The 18,604-nt window shown below is 37.7% G+C and overlaps 1 protein-coding gene across 1 annotated transcript in view; it reads left to right on the top strand.

Moving 5' to 3' along the window:
• Nucleotides 1-18,604, top strand: part of LOC123551314 (phosphatidylinositol phosphatase PTPRQ-like) — an 89,659-nt gene that overhangs the window by 70,461 nt on the left and 594 nt on the right. The window contains exons 14-16 of the mRNA XM_053542103.1: nt 74-241; nt 3,406-3,495; nt 10,279-10,366. Of these exons, the coding sequence (XP_053398078.1) occupies nt 74-241; nt 3,406-3,495; nt 10,279-10,366 (346 nt within the window). The remainder of the gene's footprint in view (nt 1-73; nt 242-3,405; nt 3,496-10,278; nt 10,367-18,604) is intronic.

Below are 18,604 nucleotides of genomic sequence, written 5' to 3'. Positions count from 1 at the left end.
GTTCTAATACCAATACCCTTCACATTATTTACAAAAACAGCCATAGATATAATTTCATATTATTATATTCCAGCACCACCAGACTGGACTGACTCTAACTTAGAGTCAGTGAAAGAAAAACGCTCTACAACAACCACTCTAACCATCGTGTTACCAAGTTCATTCTTTAAGAAAACTCAGCAAGGAGAAATACAGGAGAAGGGTCTTATCGTCTTACCTAGGGAAAGTCAACACTTTGAAAGTACAAATAATCATATTTCTACATAGTTGTTGTTAGTTGTAGTTATTTTGCTTAAACAATTGTGCTGGACTTCTCTAGGAACAAGGAGGGCTGGCCCCAATTTCATGAAAAAACTTAAGTAATTAGTTAAGTCTGTTATTTTAAAATCATGCTACTGCTTATGCTGTTGTTATTTAATGTTGATTTTTTTCTATACTAATGTATTTATAGCTAAATTAAACTATCTTTAGTAGTATTTGTCTGCAGTACTTATTTCAGTTACGCAAATATGATATTTCTATTTAAGCACGATATAACGAACTTAAGTATTTGCTTAAGTATATTTCTTATTTCTATACTTCGTTTTCTATAAAATTCAGAATTGTTGTGTTTTGATCTATGAAATAGTCATATACGGTTCTGATATAGATGAAAAAGTCAACATTGAAGACGCATAAAGTGCAAAAACAAGCATTTGAAATAATAGACTTAGCTAAGCAATTACTTAAGTTTTTTCGTGAAATTGGGGCCTGTTGTACCCACCCTGCCATCCAAAGTGCTGATGCATTCAGATTAAAGTTTAATGGCAGGCTTCTAAATTTCATGATATCTTATTAAATACTGCCCCTATAAATATTGGTTGTTTGTTAGGGGCAGACATCTTGTGGTGAAGGGTCTGGTACCCGAAAGGTCAAGATACCTTGGGTTAAATATTGTAATAATATCTGTTAAAGTTTTGTGGATAGCATCTCAATTTTACTGTTTCTTTCTCACTACTGTCCTTATTATCGTCAGACTTCACATAAGAATTGGTTTTAAGTTTATATACGTTCCTAAGGCTAAGTTGTATTATTATTCTTATAATTGCTTCTAAGTAACTATTATACATCCTCCACCCCACCCCCCTCCCCCAACAAGGCACAACCCCCGACATTCACTACACATCCTACAATTACACCATCTCACCCATCCCCGCCCCATACCCCTAACAAAAAAGGCACCAAAATTAATGAATAAAAAGGTAAGTTGTGTGTTCCACTTATTAATAAGCCCATTTCATCTACTACATAAAATATAAAATGAATAAATGAGCCGCGCCATGAGAAAACCAACATAGTGGCTTTGCGACCAGGATGGATCCAGACCAGCCTGTGCATCCACACAGTCTGGTCAGGATCCATGCTGTTCGCTGTCAGAGCCTATTGCAATTAGAGAAACTGTTAGCGAACAGTGTTTCCGTCATAATATATCACTTGGCTTACTTTTAGTCACCCCTGGTAACCCATATGGGCGACTCCTCCAGAAGACTGTTAGTAATGTTAGTGGGAGGATAGTGTAAGATACAGAAGATGGTTCAATTCCAGAAGTTTCCCTGGTTCTTTAGCATGCCAGATGTAAAGCACTCATATGCAGGACTCTTATTCCAGTGTTAGTAATTTTTAGTTGGAGGAGCGGGGCTCGAACACATGGACCTTGGTTTCATAGTCTGACGGTGTTACCACTGTGTCCGCTCTTTAGAGGGAACAAAGTGTGACTGTATATATAACCTCTGTTGATAACACCATTGGATAGAAAACATCCAATCACAAAGACAGATATTATCTTCTTTTTTAACCCTTACCCTGCTAAATTTCTATTATGAACTTATCCATCTTTCAGTTTGGACAGTAACATTAATTGTTAAAAGGGGTGCATACCTAAAGATACTGACTGAATGGCCAACAGTGCGTATCATGATCAGACTTGCACGGACGTGCAGCAAAAGTTGAAAGTTGCTGCTTGTCATAAAATTTATATCAAAATACTTTCGCATTTCATTTTTAGCTCACCTGTGACATAGTGACAAGGTGAGCTTTTGTGATCATGCAGCGTCCGTCGTCCATGCGTGCGTCAGTGCGTAAACTTTTCCTTGTGACATCTCTAGAGGTCACATTTTTTGTGGGATCTTTATGAAAGTTGGTCAGAATGTTCATCTTGATGATATCTAGGTCAAGTTCGAAACTGGGTCATGTGCCATCAAAAACTAGGTCAGTAGGTCTAAAAATAGAAAAACCTTGTGACCTCCCTAGAGGCCATATATTTCACAAGATCTTCATGAAAATTGGTCAGAACGTTCACCTTGATGATATCTAGGTCAAGTTCTAAACTGGGTCACATGCCTTCAAAAACTAGGTCAGTAGGTCAAATAATAGAAAAACCTTGTGACCTCTCTAAAGGCCATATTTTTCATGGGATCTGTATGAAAGTTAGTCTGAATGTTCATCTTGATGATATCTAGGTCAAGTTCTAAACTGGATCACGTGCCGTCAAAAACTAGGTCAGTAGGTCTAGAAATAGAAAAACCTTGTGACCTCTCTAGAGGCCATATATTTCATGAGATCTTCATGAAAATTGGTCAGAATGTTCACCTTGATGATATCTAGGTCAAGTTCGAAAGTGGGTCACGTGCCTTCAAAAACTAGGTCAGTAGGTCAAATAACAGAAAAACCTTAGGACCTCTCTAGAGGCTATATTTTTCATGGGATCTGTATGAAAGTTGGTCTGAATGTTCATCTTGATGATATCTAGGTCAAGTTCGAAAGTGGGTCACGTGCCATCAAAAACTAGGTCAGTAGGTCAAATAATAGAAAAACCTTGTGACCTCTCTAAAGGCCATATTTTTTATGGGATCTGTATGAAAGTTGGTCTGAATGTTCATCTTGATGATATATAGGTCAAGTTCGAAACAGGGTCATGTGCGGTCAAAAACTAGGTCAGTAGGTCTAAAAATAGAAAAACCTTGTGACATCTCTAGAGGCCATATTTGTGAATGGATCTTCATGAAAATTGGTCAGAATGTTCATCTTGATGATATCTAGGTCAAGTTCGAAAGTGGGTCACATGCCTTCAAAAAGTAGGTCAGTAGGTCAAATAATGAAAAAACGTTGTGACCTCTCTAGAGGCCATATTTTTCATGGGATCTGTATGAAAGTTGGTCTGAATGTTTATCAGCTGGGTCATGTGGGAAGAGGTGAGCGATTCAGGACCATCATGGTCCTCTTGTTTACAAGAGCAGTTTAGTATATGCAGTATTTTCATTAGAGTTGTTATGTTGCTATATCTGACTTTTAGATTAAAAGTAGACCATATATTTCTATAGAAAATTGCAATTACCCTTGAAACAACTTTTGATTTTTACTCTTCAGACACACAGGCCATAAAATATGAAAAAATTAGCGGTTGGAAAAATGCCAAGGCTTCCAAGTTCAAGGAGGACTACAAAATCAACATCGCAAGTAATGATTATTTGACTTTTTGCATTTATCAAGAGAAAGCTGATATTTGGCTTTGCATTTTTAGCTCACCTGTCACAAAGTGACAAGGTGAGCTTTTGTGATCGCGCGGTGTCCATCGTCCGTCCGTGCGTCTGTAAACTTTTGCTTGTGACCACCATAGAGGTCACATTTTTCATGGGATCTGTATGAAAGTTGGTCAGAATGTTCATCTTGAGGATATCTAGGTCAAGTTCGAAACTGGGTCACGTGCCATCAAAAACTAGGTCAGTAGGTCTAAAAATAGAAAAAACTTGTGACCTCTCTAGAGGCCATATATTTCACAAGATCTTCATGAAAATTGGTCAGAAAGTTCATCTTGATGATGTCTAGGTCAAGTTTGAAACTGGGTCACGTGCCATCAAAAACTAGGTCAGTAGGTCTAAAAATAGAAAAACCTTGTGACCTCTCTAGAGGCCGTATTTTTCATGGGTTCTGTATGAAAATTGATCAGAATGTTCATCTTGATGATATCTAGGTCAAGTTGGAAACTGGGTCAACTGCAGTCAAAAACTAGGTCAGTAGGTCTAAAATAGAAAAACCTTGTGACCTCTCTAGAGGCCATACTTTTGAATGGATCTTCATGAAAATTGGTCAGAATGTTCACCTTGATGATATCTAGGTCAAGTTCGAAACTGGGTCATGTGCCATCAAAAACTAGGTCAGTAGGTCTAAAAATAGAAAAACCTTGTGACCTCTCTAGAGGCCATATATTTCACAAGATCTTCATGAAAATTGGTCAGAACGTTCACCTTGATGATATCTAGGTCAATTTCTAAACTGGGTCACATGCCTTCAAAAACTAGGTCAGTAGGTCAAATAATAGAAAAACCTTGTGACCTCTCTAAAGGCCATATTTTTCATGGGATCTGTATGAAAGTTAGTCTGAATGTTCATCTTGATGATATCTAGGTCAAGTTCTAAACTGGGTCACGTGCCGTCAAAAACTAGGTCAGTAGGTCTAAAAATAGAAAAACCTTGTGACCTCTCTAGAGGCCATATATTTCACAAGATCTTCATGAAAATTGGTCAGAACGTTCAACTTGATGATGTCTAGGTCAAGTTCGAAAGTGGGTCACGTGCCTTCAAAAACTAGGTCAGTAGGTCAAAGAATAGAAAAACCTTGTAACCTCTCTAGAGGCCATATTTTTCATGGGATCTGTATGAAAGTTGGTCTGAATGTTCATCTTGATGATATCTAGGTCAGGTTCGAAACAGGGTCATGTGGGATCAAAAAATAGGTCAGTAGGTCTAAAAATAGAAAAACCTTGTGACCTCTCTAGAGGCCATACTTGTGAATGGATCTCCATAAAAATTTGTCAGAATGTTCATCTTGATGATATCTAGGTCAGGCTCGAAAGTGGGTCATGTGCCCTCAAAATGTAGGTCAGTAGGTCAAATAATGAAAAACGTTGTGACCTCTCTAGAGGCCATATTTTTCATGGGATCTGTATGAAAGTTGGGCTGAATGTTTATCTTGATGATATATAGGTCAAGTTTGAAACTGGGTCAACTGCGGTCAAAAACTAGGTCATTAGGTCTAAAATTAGAAAAATCTTTTGACCTCTCTAGAGGCCATATTTTTCAATGGATCTTCATGAAAATTGATCTGAATGTTCACCTTGATGATATCTAGGTCAGTTTCGAAACTGGGTCAAAAACTAGGTCAGTTGGTCTTAAAATAGAAAAACCTTGTGACCTCTCTAGAGGCCATACCTTTGAATGGATCTTCATGAAAATTGGTCAGAATGTTCACCTTGATGTTATCTAGGTCAAATTTGAAACTGGGTCACGTGCCATCGAAAACTAGGTCAGTAGGTCAAATAATAAAAAAACTTTGTGACCTCTCTAGAGGCCATACTTTTCATGGGATCTGTATGAAAGTTGGTCTGAGTATTCATCTTGATGATATCTAGATCAGGTTTGAAACTGGGTCAACTGCGGTCAAAAACTAGGTCATTAGGTCTAAAATTAGAAAAATCTTTTGACCTCTTTAGAGGCCATATTTTTCAATGGATCTTCATGAAAATTGATCTGAATGTTCACCTTGATGATATCTAGGTCAGTTTCGAAACTGGGTCACGTGCGGTCAAAAACTAGGCCAGTAGGTATAAAAATAGAAAAACCTTGTGACCTCTCTAGAGGCCATATTTTTCGTGAGATCTTCATGAAAATTAGTGAGAATGTTCACCTTGATGATATCTAGGTAAAGTTCAAAACAGGGTCACGTACCTTCGAAAACTAGGTCAATAGGTCAAATAATAGAAAAACCTTGTGACCTCTCTAGAGACCATATTATTCAATAGATCTTCACGAAAATTGGTCAGAATTTTTATCTTGATAATGTCTAGGTCAAGTTCAAAACTGGGTCACATGAGCTCAGAAACTAGGTCACTATGTCAAATAATTGAAAAAACTGGGTCATGTTGGAACAGGTGAGCGATTCAGGACCATCATGGTCCTCTTGTTTTATCAAGAGAAAGCTGATATTTGGCTTGGCATTTTTTATCAAGAGAAACCTGTTATTTCCCCTTTTTTTACCAAGAGAAAGCTGATATTTCGTATTTTTAGCTCACATGTCACAAAGTGACAATGTGAGCTTTTGTGATCGCACAGCGTCCGTCGTCCGTGCGTGCGTAAAGTTTTGCTTGTGACCACTCTAGAGGTCAGATTTTTCATGGGATCTTTATGAAAGTTGGTCAGAATGTTTATCTTGATGATATCTAGGTCAAGTTCGAAACTGGGTCAACTGCGGTCAAAAACTAGGTCAGTAGGTCTTAAAATAGAAAAACCTTGTAACCTCTCTAGAGGCCATACTTTTCAATGCCTCTTCATGAAAATTATTCAGAATGTTCAACTTGATGATATCTAGGTCAAGTTCGAAACCGGATCACGTGCCTTCAAGAACTAGGTCAGTAGGTCAAATAATAAAAAAAAAACTTGTGACCTCTCTAGAGGCCATATTTTTCATAGGATCTGTATGGAAGTTGGTCAGAATGTTCTTCTTGATGATATCTAGGTTAAGTTCGAAACTGGGTCAACTGCGGTCAAAAACTGGGTCAGTAGGTCTAAAAATAGAAAACCCTTGTGACCTCCCTAGAGGCCATATTTGTGAATGGGATCTGTATGAAAATTGGTTAGAACTTTTACCTTGATGATATCTAGGTCAAGTTCGAAACTGGATCAACTGCGGTCAAAAACTAGGTCAGTAGGTCTAAAAATAGAAAAACCTTGTGACCTCTCTAGAGGCCATACTTTTCAATTGATCTTCATGAAATTAAGTCAGAATGTTCACCTTGATGATATCTAGGTCAGTTTCGAAACTTGGTCACGTGTTATCAATAACTAGGTCAGTAGGTCAAATAATAAAAAAACCTTGTGACCTCTCTAGAGGCCGTATTTTTCATGGGTTCTGTATGAAAATTGATCAGAATGTTCATCTTGATGATATCTAGGTCAAGTTGGAAACTGGGTCAACTGCAGTCAAAAACTAGGTCAGTAGGTCTAAAATAGAAAAACCTTGTGACCTCTCTAGAGGCCATACTTTTGAATGGATCTTCATGAAAATTGGTCAGAATGTTCACCTTGATGATACCTAGGTCAAGTTCGAAACTGGGTCACGTGCCATCAATAACTAGGTCAGTAGGTCAAATAATAAAAAATCTTGTGACCTCTCTGGAGGCCATATTTTTCAATGGATCTTCATGAAAATTGGTTAGAATTTTTATCTTAATGATATCTAGGTCAGATTCAACACTGGGTCACATGAGCTCAAAAACTAGGTCACAATGTCAAATAATAGAAAAAAACGACATCATACTCGGTTTAAAACTGGGTCATGTGGGGCCAGGTGAGCGATTCAGGACCATCATGGTCCTCTTGTTTGTCAAGATTTGATGTATGCCACATTGTCTGTCTCGTCCATCCATCTGTCCATCTGCACACTTCCTGTCCAGATGATGAAAGTACAAAGTTGTAACTTTATACAATGATAGAGTTCATTGAGAGGAAGTGCAGCGACAACCATAACTCTAGGTGGTCCCATTTTGTCCGTCATCCATCGTGCGTGCCTAAACTTTTGCTTGTGACCACTCTAGAGGTCACATTTTTCATGGGATCTTTATGAAAGTTAGTCAGAATGTTCATTTTGATGATATCTAGGTCAAGTTCGAAACTGGGTCATGTGCAGTCCAAAACAAGGTCAGTAGGTCTAAAAATAGAAAATCCTTGTGACCTCCCTAGAGGCCATATTTTTCAATGGATCTTCATGAAAATATTTGAAATTGGATTACGTGTGGTCCAAAACTATGTCAGTAGGTCTGAAAATAGAAAATCTTTGTGACCTCTCTAGAGGCCACAGTTTTCAATGGATCTTCATGAAAGTTTGTCAGAATGTTCATCTTGATGATATCTAGGTCAGGTTCGAAACTGGGTCACGTGACTTCAAAAACTAGATCATTAGGTCAGTTAATATATAAACCTTGTGACCTCTCTAGAAGCCATATTTTTCATGGGATCTGTATGAAAGTTGGTCTGATAATTCATCTTGATGATATCTAGGTCAAGTTTGAAACTGGGTCGACTGCGGTGAAAAGCTAGGTCAGTAGGTCTAAAAATAGAAAAACCTTGTGACCTCTCTAGAGGCCATACTTTTGAATGGCTCTTCATGAAAATTGGTCAGAATGTTCAACTTGATGATATCTAGGTCAAATTTGAAACTTGGTCACGTGCCATCAAAAACTAGGTCAGTAGGTCAAATAATATATAAACCTTGTGACCTCTCTAGAGGCCATATTTTTTATGGGATCTGTATGAAAATTGGTCTGAATGTTTATCTTGATGATATTTAGGTCATATTCGAAACTGGGTCAACTATGGTCAAAAACAAGGTCAGTAGATCTAAAAATAGAAAAATCTTATGACCTCTCTAGAGGCCATATTTTTCAATGGATCTTCATGAAAATTTGTCTGAATGTTCACCTTGATGATATCTAGGTCATGTTCGAAACTGGGTCACATGCAGTCAAAAACTAGGTCATTAGGTCAAATAATAGAAAAACCTTGTGACCTCTCCAGAGGCCATATTTTTCAATGGCTCTTCATGAAAATTGGTCAGAATTTTTATCTTGATGATATCTAGGTCAAGTTTAAAATTGGATCACATGAGCTCAAAAACTAGTTCACTGTGTCAAATAATAGAAAAAACAATGTCATACTCAGTTCAAAACTGGGTCACGTGGGGACAGGTGAGCGATTCAGGACCATCATGGTCCTCTTATTTCATTTTTAGCTCATCTGATTTTTTTAAAAAAAGTGATGACTTATTGACATCACTTGATTGGCGTCGGCGTTGAGTGGTAAAGTTTTATGTTTAGGTCAGTTTTTCTCCTAAACTATCAAAGCTATATCTTTAAAACTTGTTCACCATCAATAGCTGACTCTGTACAGCAAGAAACATAACTCCATTCTGCTTTTTGCAAGAATTATGGCCCCTTTTGGACTTAAAAAATATCAGATTTCTTGGTTACGTTTTGCATTTAGGTCAACTTTTCTCATTGATGGTCAAAGCTATTGCTTTAGATCTTGGAGCAGTTATATGGTCCCTTTTGGACATAGAAAATCAGATTTCTTAGTTAAGTTTTGTGTTTAGGTCAGCTTTTCTCCTAAACTATCAAAGCTATTGCTTTAAAACTTGCAACTCTTGTTCACCATCAAAAGCTGACTCTGGACAGCAAGAAACATAACTCTATCCTGCTTTTTGCATGAATTATGGCCCCTTTTGATCTTGGAAGATATGATAAAAAAACAAGGGTAGGACTATATTGCTATTATACAGCGAAGAAAAAAATCAGATGAAAGTCTGCAGGGCGTTGCTCTTGTTTAAAAACCTTGTCTGGGGCGTAACTCGAATACTGTATGTAAGGTATTGACTTGATACTTTACTAATTGATAGAGGTCAGTGAGAGGGAGTACAGTGACAAGAAACCATAACTCTAGGTGGACTTATTTTTGAATCTCCATTTTTTTTTTGAAAACATTGTCTTGAGCGTAACTCTAATACTATACTTGATACTTTACATATTCATGTCTAATGATGCATGCACTGCAATTTTTAATAGCATCAATTCAAGGTGAAGGTTGTACAATGAGGGCAATGGTCAATAGGCATTGTTTTGTTTTGAGGTACAATTTTTGTAACTCTGTAATAACTTGGCACGAAGGTGCTCAGTGGTAGAATGATGTGCAGAACAAAACTTTTCAGCCATGTTGGTTTCCTACAATTAGATGGTGTTGAAAATTTAACTTTTAATGTGTTCTTTTTTTCCATCCAAAGTAGCACAGTGACATGAAAGGTCATGATTTATAGTAGAAATATAATATCCTCTGCATGTTGTTTAACTTCTTGGAATGATTTGTAATGACTTGACACAAATACTTTCTGTAATTAGATGACATGAAGAAAATAGCAGTCATGATATTGAAGTCAAAAGTTTATTGTTCAGATAAAAACATACTTTCTCCTAAGTGTGTGGTTACATTTCCTAATCTTTATGCAGTAAAGTGGAACCTTTGAAATAATTTTTGTCAGAAGCTGCCTGCCTGACTGATACTCCAGTGAGAAATACTGCTGTTGAGTAATTAACATTGCCTTCAATTAAAATTAATGATTGTATTACTTTGAATTAATAGTCATATTTCCAAAAAACAACATAGATTTATTCAAAAATATGGCATATATTCTAACAGGGGCTGTTGAGGAGGAGTTTACAATTGGTAAAGAAACAGTATGCAGTGGCTTTTGTAATGGTCCACTGCCGGAACAGTTCTCCTTCAAGTAAGTTAACAAGACCATTAATTACTTTTGTGTTGGTCCACTGCCAGAACAGTTCTCCTTGAAGTGAGTTAACAAGACCATAAATAACTTGTGATGGTCCACTGCCGGAACAGTTCTCCTTCAAGTGAGTTAACAAGACCATAAATAACTTTGGTGATGGTCCACTGCCGGAACAGTTCTCCTTGAAGTGAGTTAACAAGACCATAAATAACTTTGGTGATGGTCCACTGCCGGAACAGTTCTCCTTTAAGTAAGTTAACAAGACCATAAATAACTTTTGTGTTGGTCCACTGCCAGAACAGTTCTCTTTGAAGTAAGTTAACAATACCATAAATAACTTCTGTAATGGTCCACTGCCAGAACAGTTCTCCTTTAAGTGAGTTAACAATACCATAAATACTTTGGTGATGGTCCCACTGCCGGAACAGTTCTCCTTTAAGTAAGTTAACAAGACCATAAATAACTTTGGTGATGGTCCACTGCCGGAACAGTTCTCCTTTAAGTGAGTTAACAATACAATAAAAACTTTGGTGATGGTCCACTGCCGAACAGTTCTCCTTTAAGTGAGTTAACAATACCATAAATAACTTTGGTGATGGTCCACTGCCGGAACAGTTCTCCTTTAAGTAAGTTAACAAGACCATAAATAACTTTGGTGATGGTCCACTGCCGGAACAGTTCTCCTTTAAGTGAGTTAACAATACAATAAATAACTTTGGTGATGGTCCACTGCCGGAACAGTTCTCCTTTAAGTGAGTTAACAATACCATAAATAACTTTTGTAATGGTCCACTGCCGGAACAGTTCTCCTTCAAGTAAGTTAACAAGACCATTAATTACTTTTGTGTTGGTCCACTGCCGGAACAGTTCTCCTTTAAGTAAGTTAACAAGACCATAAATAACTTTGTGATGGTGCCAGAACAGTTCTCCTTTAAGTAAGTTAACAAGACCATAAATAACTTCTGTGTTGGTCCACTGCCGGAACAGTTCTCCTTCAAGTGAGTTAACAAGACCATAAATAACTTTGGTGATGGTCCACTGCCGGAACAGTTCTCCTTTAAGTGAGTTAACAATACCATAAATAACTTTGGTGATGGTCCACTGCCGGAACAGTTCTCTTTGAAGTAACTTAACAAGACCATAAATAACTTTGGTGATGGTCCACTGCCGGAACAGTTCTCCTTTAAGTGAGTTAACAATACCATAAATAACTTTGGTGATGGTCCACTGCCGGAACAGTTCTCTTTGAAGTAAGTTAACAAGACCATAAATAACTTTTGTAATGGTCCACTGCCGGAACAGTTCTCTTTGAAGTAAGTTAACAAGACCATAAATAACTTTGGTGATGGTCCACTGCCGGAACAGTTCTCTTTGAAGTAAGTTAACAAGACCATAAATAACTTTGGTGTTGGTCCACTGCCGGAACAGTTCTCCTTTAAGTGAGTTAACAATACCATAAATAACTTTTGTGTTGGTCCACTGCCAGAACAGTTCTCTTTGAAGTAAGTTAACAATACCATAAATAACTTTTGTAATGGTCCACTGCCGGAACAGTTCTCCTTCAAGTAAGTTAACAAGACCATAAATAACTTTGTGATGGTCCACTGCCGGAACAGTTCTCTTTGAAGTAAGTTAACAAGACCATAAATAACTTTTGTAATGGTCCACTGCCGGAACAGTTCTCCTTCAAGTAAGTTAACAAGACCATAAATAACTTTGGTGATGGTCCACTGCCGGAACAGTTCTCCTTCAAGTGAGTTAACAAGACCATAAATAACTTTGGTGATGGTCCACTGCCGGAACAGTTCTCCTTTAAGTAAGTTAACAAGACCATAAATAACTTTGTGATGGTGCCAGAACAGTTCTCCTTTAAGTAAGTTAACAAGACCATAAATAACTTCTGTGTTGGTCCACTGCCGGAACAGTTCTCCTTCAAGTGAGTTAACAAGACCATAAATAACTTTGGTGATGGTCCACTGCCGGAACAGTTCTCCTTTAAGTGAGTTAACAATACCATAAATAACTTTGGTGATGGTCCACTGCCGGAACAGTTCTCCTTTAAGTGAGTTAACAATACCATAAATAACTTTGGTGATGGTCCACTGCCGGAACAGTTCTCTTTGAAGTAACTTAACAAGACCATAAATAACTTTGGTGATGGTCCACTGCCGGAACAGTTCTCCTTTAAGTGAGTTAACAATACCATAAATAACTTTGGTGATGGTCCACTGCCGGAACAGTTCTCTTTGAAGTAAGTTAACAAGACCATAAATAACTTTTGTAATGGTCCACTGCCAGAACAGTTCTACTTTAAGTGAGTTAACAATACCATAAATAACTTTGGTGATGGTCCACTGCCGGAACAGTTCTCTTTGAAGTAAGTTAACCAGACCATAAATAACTTTTGTAATGGTCCACTGCCAGAACAGTTCTCTTTGAAGTAAGTTAACAAGACCATAAATAACTTCTGTGATGGTCCACTGCCGGAACAGTTCTCCTTGAAGTGAGTTAACCAGACCATAAATAACTTTTGTAATTGTCCACTGCCAGAACAGTTCTCTTTGAAGTAAGTTAACCAGACCATAAATAACTTTTGTAATGGTCCACTGCCAGAACAGTTCTCTTTGAGGTAAGTTAACAAGACCATAAATAACTTCTGTGATGGTCCACTGCCGGAACAGTTCTCCTTGAAGTGAGTTAACCAGACCATAAATAACTTCTGTAATGGTCCACTGCCAGAACAGTTCTCTTTGAAGTAAGTTAACCAGACCATAAATAACTTTTGTAATTGTCCACTGCCAGAACAGTTCTCTTTGAAGTAAGTTAACAAGACCATAAATAACTTTGGTGATGGTCCACTGCCGGAACAGTTCTCCTTGAAGTGAGTTAACAATACCATAAATAACTTTTGTAATGGTCCACTGCCAGAACAGTTCTCTTTGAAGTAAGTTAACAAGACCATAAATAACTTCTGTGTTGGTCCACTGCCAGAACAGTTCTCCTTTAAGTAAGTTAACAAGACCATAAATAACTTTGGTGATGGTCCACTGCTGGAACAGTTCTCCTTTAAGTAAGTTAACAAGACCATAAATAACTTTGGTGATGGTCCACTGCCGGAACAGTTCTCTTTGAAGTAAGTTAACAAGACCATAAATAACTTTGGTGATGGTCCACTGCCGGAACAGTTCTCTTTGAAGTAAGTTAACAAGACCATAAATAACTTTGGTGTTGGTCCACTGCCGGAACAGTTCTCCTTTAAGTGAGTTAACAATACCATAAATAACTTTTGTGTTGGTCCACTGCCAGAACAGTTCTCTTTGAAGTAAGTTAACAATACCATAAATAACTTTTGTAATGGTCCACTGCCGGAACAGTTCTCCTTCAAGTAAGTTAACAAGACCATAAATAACTTTGTGATGGTCCACTGCCGGAACAGTTCTCTTTGAAGTAAGTTAACAAGACCATAAATAACTTTTGTAATGGTCCACTGCCGGAACAGTTCTCCTTCAAGTAAGTTAACAAGACCATAAATAACTTTGGTGATGGTCCACTGCCGGAACAGTTCTCCTTCAAGTAAGTTAACAAGACCATAAATAACTTTGTGATGGTCCACTGCCGGAACAGTTCTCTTTGAAGTAAGTTAACAAGACCATAAATAACTTTGTGATGGTCCACTGCCAGAACAGTTCTCCTTTAAGTAAGTTAACAAGACCATAAATAACTTTGGTGATGGTCCACTGCCGGAACAGTTCTCCTTTAAGTAATTTAACAAGACTATAAATAACTTGTGATGGTGCCGGAACAGTTCTCTTTAAGTAAGTTAACAAGACCATAAATAACTTCTGTAATGGTCCACTGCCGGAACAGTTCTCTTTGAAGTAAGTTAACAAGACCATAAATAACTTCTGTGTTGGTCCACTGCCAGAACAGTTCTCCTTGAAGTAAGTTAACAAGACCATAGATAACTTTTGTGATGGTCCACTGCCAGAACAGTTCTCCTTCAAGTAAGTTAACAAGACTATAAATAACTTGTGATGGTGCCAGAACAGTTCTCCTTCAAGTAAGTTAACAAGACTATAAATAACTTGTGATGGTGCCAGAACAGTTCTCCTTCAAGTAACTTAACAAGACTATAAATAACTTGTGATGGTGCCAGAACAGTTCTCCTTCAAGTAAGTTAACAAGACCATAAATAACTTTGTGATGGTCCACTGCCGGAACAGTTCTCCTTTAAGTAAGTTAACAAGACCATAAATAACTTTTGTGTTGGTCCACTGCCGGAACAGTTCTCCTTTAAGTAAGTTAACAAGACCATAAATAACTTTTGTGTTGGTCCACTGCTGGAACAGTTCTCCTTTAAGTAAGTTAACAAGACCATAAATAACTTCTGTGTTGGTCCACTGCCGGAACAGTTCTCCTTGAAGTGAGTTAACAAGACCATAAATAACTTCTGTGTTGGTCCACTGCCGGAACAGTTCTCCTTCAAGTGAGTTAACAAGACCATAAATAACTTTTGTGTTGGTCCACTGCCGGAACAGTTCTCCTTCAAGTGAGTTAACAAGACCATAAATAACTTTTGTGATGGTCCACTGCCGGAACAGTTCTCCTTTAAGTGAGTTAACAATACCATAAATAACTTTGGTGATGGTCCACTGCCAGAACAGTTCTCCTTTAAGTGAGTTAACAATACCATAAATAACTTCTGTGTTGGTCCACTGCCAGAACAGTTCTCCTTCAAGTAACTTAACAAGACTATAAATAACTTCTGTGTTGGTCCACTGCCAGAACAGTTCTCCTTCAAGTAACTTAACAAGACTATAAATAACTTGTGATGGTGCTGGAACAGTTCTCCTTTAAGTAAGTTAACAAGACCATAAATAACTTTTATGATGGTCCACTGCCGGAACAGTTCTGCTTTAAGTAACTTAACAAGACTATAAATAACTTGTGATGGTGCTGGAACAGTTCTCCTTTAAGTAAGTTAACAAGACCATAAATAACTTTTATGATGGTCCACTGCCGGAACAGTTCTCCTTTAAGTAACTTAACAAGACTATAAATAACTTGTGATGGTGCCGGAACAGTTCTACTTTAAGTAAGTTAACAAGACCATAAATAACTTTTGTAATAGTCCACTGCCAGAACAGTTCTCCTTTAAGTGAGTTAACAATACCATAAATAACTTTTGTGTTGGTCCACTGCCAGAACAGTTCTCCTTTAAGTGAGTTAACAATACCATAAATAACTTTTGTGTTGGTCCACTGCCAGAACAGTTCTCCTTAAGTAAGTTAACAAGACTATAAATAACTTGTAATGGTGCCCCGCAAACAGTTCTCCTTAAGTAAGTTAACAAGACCATAAATAACTTTTAATGGTCCACTGCCGAACAGTTCTCCTTTTAAGTAACTTAACAGACCATAAATAACTTGTGGATGGTGCGGAACAGTTCTCCTTTAAGTAAGTTTTTTCAAGACCATAAATAACTTTTTTGATGGTCCCCCGGAACAGTTCTGCTTTAAGGGAAGTTAACAAGACCATAAATAACTTTGTGATGGTGCCAGAACAGTTCTACTTTAAGTAAGTTAACAAACCCTAAATAACTTTTGTAATGGTCCACTGCCAGAACAGTTCTGCTTTAAGTAAGTTAACAAGACCATAGATAACTTTTGTGATGGTGCCAGAACAGTTCTCCTTTAAGTTATTCTCCGTGACTATTTGATGAACGACATTGTGTCTGATATCATTAGTCCTCCACCTCTGATTCATGTGGGGAAGTTGGCAGTTACTTGCGGAGAACAGGTTTGTACTGGTACAGAATCCAGGAACACTGGTTAGGTTAACTGCCTGCCATTACATGACTGAAATACTGTTGAAAAACGGCGTTAAACCCAAAACAAACAAACAAACAAATCTAGCATTAATACCCCTTACTATAATGATTTGATACTAATGCAAATGTAACCTGTGACCATTCCTCCTCTTCAAACATCACCTGACCTCAGTTTAACTTTGACATTGACCTTGTTTTGTACTTAGGATACTTTGTATGTGTCATTTCTATGTGTCATTTCTTAGTTTCTTAGTTAACCAAATGGGACTGTTTCATCTAGTATTAATATTTCTTACTAGAATAACTTGATACTAATGCAGATGTAACCTGTGACCATTCCTCATCTTCAGACATCACCTGACCTCAGTTTGACTTTGACCTTAACCTCATTTTTAGACTTAGGTTGCTTTGTATAGGCCATTTCTTTGTTAACCAAATGGAACCATTTCCTCTAGCATTAATACCCCTTACTAGAATGACTTAATATTAATACAAATGTGACCTGTGACCATTCCTCATCTTCAGACATCACCTGACCTCAGTTTGACCTTGACCTCGTTTTGGAGTTAGGTTGCTTTGTATAGACAAGGATGCCACCGGGGGGCATCAAGCGTTTATTGAACGCAGCTTCTTGTTTTCACTTGTCCACGGACAAACGAGACTTAAAAATTTACTTGTTCGCAGTCAAAACTTACTTGCCCGGATTTTCAAAATTTTAGCATGCAAATAATTCTTTCTTTTAACAATAATTTACAAGTAGTAACAAAAGCAAATATAATAATTAAAAGTGTAATACTGTAGCTATTTTAAAAATAAACTTTTGACACTTTAGCTTGTGTTTGGCCATGAGGCCATTGAACATTCAACAGAAATACCTAAAAGACTGCTCATCATGCCATGTGAACCCATGTGAGAAAGCATGGCACTTTCTGACTGTTAAAAAAAAAAACACATGAAACTTTCTGACTTGTGCTAGCTAGCTCTTTGTGCTTTGACTGTTGACTTCCATTTTTGTTTGCAGACGAAGTTGTAACAACGAATTTGTTCAAAACTTTTTAATAATTGTTTACGTTTCCGGTTTCTATTCGCCGAGTTACCGTGTGCAAAAATAACCCAAGATCGTGACAGGGAACCAATCACAGTGCAGAGAAACAGCTGCTAAATTTAGACGCAGTATGGTTTTTCCAAAACTGGAGAAAACGAGAGGCCCTCGGCGGGTGAAACATCCGTTTCGTACGTCAAATTCTTTCATAAACTTGAAGTACTGTTCAGCGTTTCTTAATTTTTCTTTTCTTTTTTTTCATTTCAAACTAGAAAATTTGTACTTGTCCATAGACAAATGGAATGCGAAAACTCGCTTGTCCGCTGTCAAAAAGTCCTGAGTCGGACAAGTCGACATAGGAATTCCACACCCCTGGTATATATATCTAAGATTACATAAGCTGCCTGACAGGTTTAAAAGGGGTATGCTAGGTTTACCAGTGTCTAAATCAGCTGTATGTGTCAGCTGACGCTTGCTATGAAATGTGGTTTTGTTTTCTTTACTGATACTGCTTTATCATCACCCATAAACTACATCTTTTCTGCTCCATCCATCTTCAGTACTTTGATTTTTAGCTCACCTGAGCAAGAAGTGCTTGGGGTGAGCTATTATGATCACTCACCACCCCTCTGTTTGTCTGTATGTCTGTCCACACTTTTCTTTAGATGACATCTCCTCTGAAACAGCTTTCCAGAATTGCTCAAAACTTGGTCAGTAGAATCCTGGCATAATCCTCTATCAAAGTTTTTCAAATGCTTCAGTTTTTCCGCTTTTAGGGGCCACTAGAGTTAAAAATAGAGAAAAACCTTTAAATGACTTCTCATGAACCGCTGGATGGATCTTCATCAAACTTGGTCTGTAGAATGTTTATAAGGTCTTCTCCCAAATTTGTTCAAACGGGTAAACTTAGAGGAGAAAAAACCCAAGCCTCCAACTGGGTTCAAACCTCGGACCTCCTGATCCTAAAGCAGACACTCAACCACGTTGCTAAACGGTTAACCCAACAGCAAGGCTTTGGAGCATATTATGCTCCTCTTTCAAATTTGCACACTTTTTAGCTTATTTAAGCTCTCAAACTTAGGTGGGTGATCTAAGACCATCTTGGCCCTCTTTTTATTTGTGAAAATGCTTAGACTTGTTTTTATAATCATTTTTCCAGATAAAAAGTACTATGAAATCCCTGGTTGTATGTAAAGGAATGAAATGAGCCCCACCATGAGAAAACCAACATAGTGCATTTGCGACCAGCATGGATTCAGACCAGCCTGTGCATCCATGCTGTTCTCTAACGGTTTCTCTAATTGCAATAGGCTTTGAAAGTGAACAGTATGGATCCTGACCAGAATGCACTATGTTGGTTTTCTCA

This window comes from Mercenaria mercenaria, chromosome 4 (genome assembly GCF_021730395.1).
Source record: "Mercenaria mercenaria strain notata chromosome 4, MADL_Memer_1, whole genome shotgun sequence".
In the NCBI taxonomy this organism is placed as follows: domain Eukaryota; kingdom Metazoa; phylum Mollusca; class Bivalvia; order Venerida; family Veneridae; genus Mercenaria; species Mercenaria mercenaria.
This window is presented reverse-complemented; position numbering and strand designations above follow the sequence as displayed.